Source organism: Sinocyclocheilus anshuiensis, unplaced genomic scaffold (assembly GCF_001515605.1).
Source record: "Sinocyclocheilus anshuiensis isolate Anshui unplaced genomic scaffold, SAMN03320099.WGS_v1.1 scaffold1287, whole genome shotgun sequence".
Classification (NCBI taxonomy): domain Eukaryota; kingdom Metazoa; phylum Chordata; class Actinopteri; order Cypriniformes; family Cyprinidae; genus Sinocyclocheilus; species Sinocyclocheilus anshuiensis.
In genome coordinates, this window is record NW_015539958.1 from 92852 (window position 1) to 103524 (window position 10673).

Consider the following 10673-nt stretch of genomic DNA (forward strand, 5'->3'; position numbering starts at 1 on the left):
CTGAGAGAGAGCCGCGGATCTAGCGGGTGAGGACCGAGAAAAGGACGAGCCCGTCTCGGATCCCTCCGCTAAATCCACCTGCGATCCCCACGACAACAGTCTACGCCGTGCCTCAGTAACAGCGGGACCGCTGCCAGCGGGATCGCGAGCCTGACCACTCTCATCAAACACAGCCAGGCGAGAGCGGAGCATACGCAGCGAGAGTAACTCGCAGTGATGACAATCAGCTCCTCAAAAGCTGACCGTGCATGCTCCGCTCCTAAACAAACAACACACAGATCGTGTGTATCCCCCGCTGCCAGATAGTGTGGGCAGGGAGGCACACAACGTCTGTAATGCCGTTTGCTCACCATAGATATTAGTTTACACTTTGATATATTCTTTTGAATGCTTGTGGACTGACAGACAACAGTAAATAGACTGACACATACACAGAGCGCTACTGAAGAACAGAAGCTAACTTGCGCTTTGCCGGATGCGCTTTTATACTTCCTGGCGCTCACGTCACCCCGCTCGTGACGTCTCGCTGCTCCATTGGACTGATTTTACACGTGCTTCAGAACGTGGTCATGCAGGGGCGTTCCCAAAGCGATCTCGACGCAGCTCAAGTTCCTGAAGGGGAACCAGAAACCAAAAACACACAAATTCACTGACTAAGAAAATGTTGCAGTGTACACACATTACAGGAAACTCTGTGCCACCTGACCATTTGAAAAAGCCTCATCCACTTCATTCAATCAGTTTTTCCCCACAAGGTGCCCTTAGTGGATGGTCAGACTTTGTTTATCTCATAATAACACTGGTCACGTTTGACTGACTGATCCCAGATAAAGTTCTCAGGCTCCAAATTAACCAGAGCCTGTCTTTTTTCACCCCGCAGCGATCCAACTACCTGCACAGGCAGATGGTGGCACTAGCTCGCCAGTATCCTAACGTCCGGGTCACACCGTGGCGCATGTCTACGATATGGGGTGGTGCCAGTCTGCTTACCATGTATCTGCAGAGCATGAAGGATCTGCTTGCCATGCGAGATTGGTCCTGGGATTTCTTCATCAACCTGAGTGCTGCCGATTACCCAATCAGGTGAGTCATCATTATCTCGCATTACTCCACTTTTGACTGATTATTCTGTTGATATCATTTGCATTGCTTGGATTGTCATTGTTTTCGCTCAGGAATGATTCAAGTTTATTGGTTGCCACAGAGAGCAATTGAGTTAACACCTGACTATAGCATTTAGCTGTGGGCTGCTGGGAGATTAGTTCCAAGCAATGTCACAATTTAGTTTAGCAGGGGATTATGGGTAATTGTGATCACCATTGGTTGTTTGATCTGGTGTCAACTGATGGTTCATAGAACTGTTAAAGGATTACATCTACGCATCTTGTGGAGATTGTACTTGTTTATTCTGAATTAGCTCAATTTAATATTGACAAAGCCCCACAACACAATAAAAAAAAAACAAGGAACTTGAAGATATTGAACTTAAAGGAGCTCTGAAATTAAATGAGAGCTTGTGGACTTTTTAATATTTTGTGAATATTAGAAAGTAGCTGCGCCAGAAAGTGATGCATAGTTTTTAAAATATATTTTAAAAATGACTATATAGAGAGAGACAGAGAGAAAGGGATATATATATATATATAACATTTATACATAATCAGTTTGTTTTATATTTTTCTTTTTTTTTTTAAGTCCACTATTTTTCTTTCCCAAATATTCTTCACATTTAAAAAACATAAATAAATAAAATGCCCCAGTATTCCAGTATCTCATCACATTACCTGTAACTCAATGTGGCAGTTCTGTCTGTAAGCTGAACTGTGTCTGAAAATTTGAATTATCACCATGATAAATGCCATTAGCGCGCATAACTATTCAGTCCATAATGAGAGCAGGATGAGAGGTAGAGTAACCCAGCTACTCCCCCGGCTACAATCAATATTACAGCCATGTCATTTTCTGCAGCCCTCAGAAATCAGGGTGTTAGAGATCGATACAGCCATGTGATGAATTCTGGCCTGCCCCGCGCAGCCATTCAAGGTTAATCCTGCCTCTCTATCACTCCGTCGCACGCCACACCTCCAGACCAGAGAGGAAAGTTAGCTATGAGCCAAAACCCCTTTAAAGCAGAACATCAAAGAAAAATAAAATCATTATTTTCATCTCAAGCTCGGAGTAGGGTTCAGGTGCAAGCTATAAGTAGTCTGTCAGGGTGTGTGTGTGTGTGTAGTGCAGTGATGTAGTTGCTATCATTTGTATTATACTGTGGAGAAACACCATTTCTCTAAAACATGAGGACAAATCGGTCCATTAAGGAGTCCGATCCGGCTCCTCCGGTTGTGTTAATGGAGACTTATTTCTCAGTCCACTATCACAACAGAAACATGGGTCAGCAGAGATGAAGCTGCGAGGAAAATAAATGTTGAAGACAGTGTGAAGTCCACAGCATGAAAAAGTATGTTTATATAAGTATGCTTATGCCCTCTTAATCAGCTACCACAAAGCATTGTTCTGTTTCTGTCTATCTGTGGCATTGAAGTGTATAGAGTGCAACAGTGCCTGCCCACTTGTTTAGCGGCCATGGTTCCGGAAGTATTTTTCCCATTCAAGTCTTTATATGAACCAAACCAACCAGCTATAAGGTGAACTTTGATTTGAAGCAAAGAAACATCTGAAAACAGGACAAAAAGACAATGGTACAAAGGTACAAAGATGGCATGAATGCATTTAACTGCTTTAATGAGAGAATACTGAAAAATATAAATATCCATTTGCTTTTAATTTATGTAGACAAAAGACAAAATAGGTAGCATTTTAACATCTGTGCATCCTCTCTACGTTCTTAGATTTATGCTTAAAACTTTTTACCAATGGGGCAAGAGAAGTACAGTTTAATTAAATAATTTTTCTTTTTAATAATTCCTGATATCTTGTGCAATTTCGCTTCTCATGCAAAGTGATTTTATTTTCCAGGGGGGTATTCCAGAAAGCAGATTATGTGACATACCCGGGTATGTTTAAGGGTACATAAGTAGATAAACTCAGCATTCGGTTCCAAAAACGGAGGTAACTTTCAGGGTATGTAAGTAGACATAGCAACTTACTCTCTGAACATAACCTACTCCCGGATGCATTTTTGGAACCAACATACCTCAAGTAAGCAAGGTTTGGGTTAATCAACCAAGAGTTCAGGGGATATGTAGTCTCGCGTAGCCAGACCTTCAGACTGATGGCTGAAGGTCTGGAATCCATGGCAGCTTTCATTGGCCAAGGCCCGCCCATGAGGCCGTTTGACCGACATGTTAAACAACCAATCGTTTCGTTTCAGCGTCACGTTTCGGGGCGTGGAAATGTCACCACAATAACAGACTTTCTGGAGTACACCCCTGATGTTTAGATATTTATATACAACAATATTTTATATTTATTGCAAAATATGCATATTAAACATGCAAATATTTATGTAGTTTGAGAGTGTAGGGAAACTGACTACATAATTCACAGTGCATCATGGGAGTGGGCTGGCACTAAAATGCTCTTTTGGTGTAGTTTCTAAAGTGTAATTTTGGCGTAGTTATATATTCCTTGATTGGTGGAGGTTTCTCTGCATAATCATGGGTCATGTGTATTTTACCAGGGTTTTCTGCTGTTGAACACAATTATTTAAAAAAGAAGTTGAAATAATGCATGCTGATGGCTTCAACAAAAGCATGTACCATCGATTAACAACCATATAGCTCACCGTACATCAGTCTGTAAAGGTTTGTAATTTATCGTTAATTCTCCTATGGAGAACCCGACTTTTTTACTTCCGGAACCCGACTGTTGCACTCCAGTGCTGTAGGTGAAAGATCTCCTCTGATTGGACAAAAGTGAGCACAGACTGATAGATCAAGTGGGCGAAGCCTGTTTGGACTCCATTAGACCTAATCTCAATTTGGCCAGAAAGACTTGAAGACATTGAATATTTTTCTCACTCTTGCAACCAATGGCCTTTGACAGACGAAGCGAGTGTGAGACAGAAAGTGAGGTGAGAGACAGACAGAGGGAAATAGAAACAAAGCCAAAGACAATGTTCAACTGCACGCCTGACTTCAGTGTGTTTGCAGAAGGTTGACTTTAGAGACACTGCAGACTGCGTTCAGCTTCATAGCATCTGCTCCCATTACCGGCTAATTGCGTATGACAGTGCATGTTAGAGGTCCTGAGAGGATGTCTTCAGTCTTGGCCTTCCTAAAGACCTGTGCACAGCTCTTTTGCAGAACGCTTTTTCCGCATGTCATGACTGCGGTGCTGAGGGAGGTGCGATACCTGTGTCTGGTGACTTAGCTGGTTATTTTCCCCTCTAATTCCCTCCTGATGTCCGTCCTTCTGCATGGATGCCTGTGAAAGGGGCTCTCTGCTCTATAGGCGAGCCTGGACGCCAGGGGTGGAGGGCTCTGTTACACAGTGGCTTTGTTGCGAGCGCCAGGCTCTTTTCTTCTATTTATCCGCACCATCTTGCTCTTTTTCTCCAGCCCTGTTTTTAAGTCAAAGCAGCTGTATTTATGGCCTTTTCATGAAGAGAGAAAAGGAGAAAACAATGAGTCTGTACTCTGTTGTTCTCCTCTTCCCATGTGGTCACATGGGCTCCATGACGCCCTCTTCTGGAACGGAGAAGCTCTACAGACCATTTCAGAATGAAATACTAGCTTACTAAGTACTATGCAGTATATACTGTATTTAATATATATGCTATAAATAGTGTATTCACATTACTAAATGAAAAAAATAGTATGCAGTATACTTGAGAATGTTCATAATTCATGTCTAACTGTAATTTGCATATTGTGTTATGATTGGTCTTCTTGCATTTATTTGCATTCTTATAGGTGATTATTTGTTTTATATTATTTTTTTGCTTATGCAGTGTGCAATAAACATTTCAAATTGTATTATGCTACATTGATGTCACATTAACTCACTAAAAATTCATTTTTATTTTTTCATTTTTCATTCTTCATTTTTTTTTCGCAGTCTGGTTTAAAAAGGGGTTCAAAACAGATATAATTTGCTTCCAGTTCATTCATGAGATCCAGTTGGGCACATTGCATTATGGTATACAGTATTCCTCTTGATGTGCTCTGGTTGCATTCTGTACAATTGTAGCAGGTCATCCAAGTATTCCGTGCCTAGAGAAAATTTGCATACCATGAAGAGACCTCAAAAATTACGCGTAAACATCCCCTCTGTCTCTCTCTTTCTCCTGCTCCCTCCCACTCGGACTGATGCTCATTATTATTGCACAGATTTGACAGCACTGCAGTCATATTTCAAATCTCGCTGGTAGCTCGGTTACAGAATACAGCACTCTAATAGCCTGAGGTCTGAGTTTAGCCAGCGCAGGGAGTGACTGGCAGCTGTACATGCGCTGAGCACTGGAGCAGGCTTTCATTTCAAATGCTACCCTGGGTTTCCCGTGCTGATCTTTGGCAAACAGGAAGACACTGTAGGTCAGAGTGCATTTGTGTGTTTTGATCTATTTACCACAGCAGTTAAACATTTAATGTGGCTGTATAACAAATGATGATATAGTGTCTTAAGCTATTGAAACTTAAGAGACGTGTAAGATAAAGTAGGTGTGTGATTGACGTGTGCGGCTGTAGGCATGTAGACGACATCATGCAAGTGTTGACGGGATGACAGAGCGTTTACTATGGAGCTAAAAATCAAATGCAAGCATCAACAAATTCACCTCAGCTATTTATAACTGTTTGGTTGCAAACAAACATGTGTTTCCTTCTTTTGGACACAAAATAGGAGACAGTTTTTTTTTTTTCTTTTTTTTTTTTTTTGCAATTACCAACCAATCCTAGTTAATTTTAGCGTATAGGACTAAAACTTACTGACTTTGCACGTACAAGGTATAACAATTTCCATCTTTTATTTTTTTCCTGACCTGGCCAAAAATGACTGGCCTACCAAAAATTGTTTGTAAATTGTTTTGCTATATTGTTGCTATATATGGGATTTAATCTTATTATTTTATAATCTTATTATATTATCAACTTGTTTTCTTTCAAATAGCACAAGTTTTGTATTTTCTGTTGTTGTTTTCAACTGATGGCATTATGATCTGAGCTTATGCACCACATTTGTGGGTTGAACATTGCCAAAGTTATCCACAAAAAAAAATACTTTTTTCGCAATCCGTTCCAAAAAGAAAAAGAAAACCTGTGCTAATTGAAAGAAAACAAGTTGACAAAAAGATAGAATCTAAGATTTTGTAATCATAAGGCATAATGAGAGACTTACAAGACATTTTTAAAGGCTGGTCATTTTTGACTGGGAACACCAAATTAGGTAAAGGATTTTCACCACAGTACAAGGGTTAAAATTTGTAAGCTTTATAAGAAGTGAATTATTAAGGTTATAATAAGAATTTAAAAGTAAAATATAATGGTACAGCACCTTTAACATTTAATTCTCTCATTGACTTTCATTGCAAGAATGTTCGCAAATACTACCTAACAGTAATTTGCAAACTTTATTGCGATTCTTGTTCATAGTCAAGGCTAGTAACCAAAAAGTTGCTGGTTTGATCCCCAAAAATGTGAGCTATGACTGCTGTTCCTTTGAGCAAGCCATTTTTCAATTTCCACTTTCCCTGGTATTGCGATAAATAAAGACTTTATTATTATTTTTATCTTTAGTGTGAAGTTCTTTCCTCTGTACCAGAAGCCTGCAGTGAATAAAACTAATGTGAGAGAGGAGTGTGTATGGGGAAAACTGACTACAGACGTTCAGGCAATGCATTGCGACAGGCGGTGAAACAGGGCAGCTGGCATTAGGGGCGGAATCTGGCTCTGTATGTGAGCTTGGACTCACCCAGAATCCCTCATGCTCCGCGCTCATTTACACTGTGGCTCATTAGCCTGATTTGCAAACTCTCTGTTACTCTTTCTCTCCAGCACTTGTTTTCTGGTTTCTCTTCCAACATTTTTTCAATGTCTCCTCAGGACCAATGATCAGCTGGTGACCTTCCTGTCCAAATACAGAGATATGAATTTCATCAAGTCCCACGGGAGAGATAACGCTCGGTGAGTGCTGACGTGTGATCACGCTGATGGCTTACGGTGCCCAAGACACTCAAACACGTGCCAGTCGCACAGAAGGGTGCCTTTTATAACAGATAAAAATACATTTGTAATTTGCATTGTTGATAATTGCCAACAGATTCATCAGAAAACAAGGTTTGGACCGGCTTTTCTTTGAGTGTGACACCCATATGTGGCGGCTTGGAGACAGAAAAATTCCAGAAGGCATATCCGTGGATGGAGGCTCTGACTGGTTTCTGTTGAACCGAATTTTCGTGGAGTATGTCATCAACTCTCAAGATGACCTTGTGACCAACATGAAACGTTTCTACGCGTACACACTCTTACCTGCAGAGGTGAGACACCAAAATAATGCAAAATTAATGTTCAAGAAGTAAAAATGTGTTGTTTTCCTGCAAAAAATATCTAAATATCCTTAAAACAATGAAAATTTACTTGCCTGAATAAGATATTTAGAGAATGTATATTGCATTACATTTATTATTGGATAATAAATAATAAATAATAATGAACAAATCTAAATAAATTTATGAGCTGGGTTTAAGTTTAAAACAAGAAAAGAAAAAAATGGGGTAAGAAAACTTATGTATATTATTCTTATATTTATGATAATATTATATATTCAAGATATATTCTCTGAAAAAAAATTATCTTTACACAATTTTCACTGTAAATTAGATTTATCTTGTTTTAAGGATATTTAGATATTTTTTCCTACAAAACCAAGACAATAATAATGATCAAGAAAATGACTTTGCACAATATTACAAGGATTCTGCTACATTAATTCACTAGATTGGCTTTTCATTAATATTTCTCACTTATTCATGAGTTTTAAGTTTACGATGATAAATTGAGTAAATTTCCAAAAAGCGAGATGAATTTGCATAGTTTTATTTGCTCATTTGCATTGTGTATTTGCTCATTTGAAATGACTGTGTCAATGTGTTAGTTTTAATGAAGGGCTTTTTACCGTGCTGCAACGAAATTGGATTCTTCGCTCTGTCTAGGTCTAGTTATTCACTGCTGAGATATTGGATATTGTGGCTTGAGAAGGCAATTGGCTCTTTTTTACTGATGTAGACATTTAACACACTAGAGCTCCTGACAGGGCCATTCTGTTAGACATCCATCTTCGTTTTATCAGATGTCATTATTCTGTTTCAACCTCTTAGTCATCTATTTGCTTCTCTTTCTCTTCACCTCTCACCGTCCCTTCCTATTTATCATCCTCCTCCTCCCCGATCCTCTCTCTGTCTTCACAGTCGTTCTTCCACACGGTTCTGGAGAACAGCCCGCACTGCGAGAGCATAGTGGACAACAACCTTCGTATCACTAACTGGAATCGAAAGCTGGGCTGCAAGTGTCAATACAAGCACATCGTGGACTGGTGCGGCTGCTCGCCGAACGACTTCAAGCCCTCCGACCTGCCCCGTTTCCAGGTGAGCATCTCGTACCCTTCCCACGATGCTCTCAGCCCTCTCGGTGTCTGACTGTATCAGTGCAGCCGGCGCTAACAGGAACAGTTCAGTGAACCCGATCAGTAGTTAAACACTTTTAAAGCCTTTTCCGTCACAGCGCTGACCTCACGCCTCAAGGAGACCTACGCCGCGTCCTGTTTAGTCTGAATAAGCACAATAGGCCTTTAATTTACCTTAAACCAACACCTAATAGTGTGAGACCAGCTCTCCAGTCAGTAGCGATTTCAATCAAGATTAGAAATCCAATGAGACGCAACTAAGGGAAAGCCATGCTAACTCGTGCCTACACAGGGGATCTGTAATTAACTCTGGCCGGCAGAAAAGGACGATGAGGGATCAATTGTGAGGCGGCCTCTCATCAAAAGGATTCTGGTAGTGAGTCTAGTATAGTGGAATGAGGCTGTGGAGCTTGACCGCAGCAGGCAGTTCCCTTCTCTCCCCCCTACCTGTGGTCTGGAAGTCTCTCATTAGCCTCAAGTACAGAGTCAATCTTAACGTGGTCATGCCCGACCCCGGTGACTCACTCTCTCTACTGTAAACGGAGCTACAGACCCAGTCGAAATGAGTTTAAAAGTTGATTTTCACATAGCTGGCTGTGCTTTGTTTTCCATTCTGCTGCAACCGAACTGCAGCTTTGCATTTTCTCTCTAGGCCTGTTTTTCTCCATGTCGTGTTGCTTGCGGTATGGTTTCACATTAAACGATGCAGTGGTCTGTTCGGCAGGCCGTTTCCTCATAAACTCCCTACTGTGCGTTTGTGTGCCAAACCATGACATCATCACCGTCTGCCACATCAGGCAGCTTTTGCCACTTGCTCGCTTTTTTCAAAGCCAACCAGCTGATGAAGACACTTTTCTTTTTTTTTACCCATTTAACCACAATGGTGAATCTTGATGTTCATATATTCGAATTAAAGTACAATTTCTCTCATTTTTAAGTTATTTTGGCCCTGTTTTATTTATAGCTAGTTTTTCCTGTTCTGAATAAGGGCTGAAAATCCAGCACAATCATCTGCGTATTTCGAGCATCGCTAAATGTTTACAGCCACAACCGCTCTACATAATGGAGTCCTTTCATAGAGACTGCGGTTAACTCATTCAGGCCTGTGCTGGGGGAAGGGTCTGCGAGTGTTTAGCGGGTCATTATCACTGAAGGCATGACCATATTGAGTACTGAGTAATTATTCTGTGACAATACCTCCTTTCTCACAGACAGTTCTGAAGAAAAAGTACAATGGGAGAGGAAGGGAGGCTTGAAATGTGTCATGGCAGTTCAGTTTTTATCAAGGCATTTCTCACCCCTCACCCTAGAGAGGTCCAAACCATATAAAAGAGCTTCCTCGACATGCCTCTCCAAATCACTTTATTATATTTCTTATGCTTTCTCTCTTTCTCGCGTGTTCTTTGCCTTCTATAACTGTTATAGCTGAATTCTGTTCAAAGGGATAGTTCACCCAAAAATGAAACTTCTGTCATTTACTCACCCTTGTGTCATTCCAACCCTCTATGACTTTCTCTTTTTTTTTGAGGAGCACAAAAGGAAATATTTTAAAGGGTTAGTTCACCCAAAAATGAAAATTAGCTTGTGTTTTACTTACCCTCGAAGCATCCTAGGTGTATATGACTTTCTTCTTTCAGACGAATCCAGTCGGAGTTATATTAAAAACTGTCCTGGCTATTCCAAGCTTTATCATTGCAGTCAGCGGGTGTTGCAGTTGAACAATGCACAAGTCGTCAAATAAAGCGCTTGCATTCATAATAAAACGCAACGCCGCGCGTCTTACGTCATCCGCCGGAACTGCTTCAGTGTATGACAGTCAGCGGAAGTGAGAGAAAAGTGTTTATTACGTTTGAAATATGGATATTTTTCTTACAAAAACTCATGGATTCGCTACAGGGGGCCTTTATTCATCCCCCGGAGCCGTCTGCGGCACGTTTTATTATGAATGCAAGTGCTTTATTTGATGACTTGTGGACTGTTCAAATGCAACACCCGCTGACTGCAATGATAGAGCTTAGAATAGCCAGGACAATTTTTTATATAACTCCGACTGGATTCGTCTGAAAGAAGAAAGTCATATACACCTAGGATGC

General features: G+C 40.6%; 1 protein-coding gene across 1 annotated transcript in view; it reads left to right on the top strand.

Moving 5' to 3' along the window:
- Positions 1–10673, top strand: part of LOC107686990 (xylosyltransferase 1-like) — a 60110-nt gene that overhangs the window by 38993 nt on the left and 10444 nt on the right. Inside the window, exons 4-7 of the mRNA XM_016484118.1 lie at positions 881–1083; positions 7002–7082; positions 7219–7435; positions 8366–8542. Coding sequence (XP_016339604.1) covers positions 881–1083; positions 7002–7082; positions 7219–7435; positions 8366–8542 — 678 coding nt within the window. The remainder of the gene's footprint in view (positions 1–880; positions 1084–7001; positions 7083–7218; positions 7436–8365; positions 8543–10673) is intronic.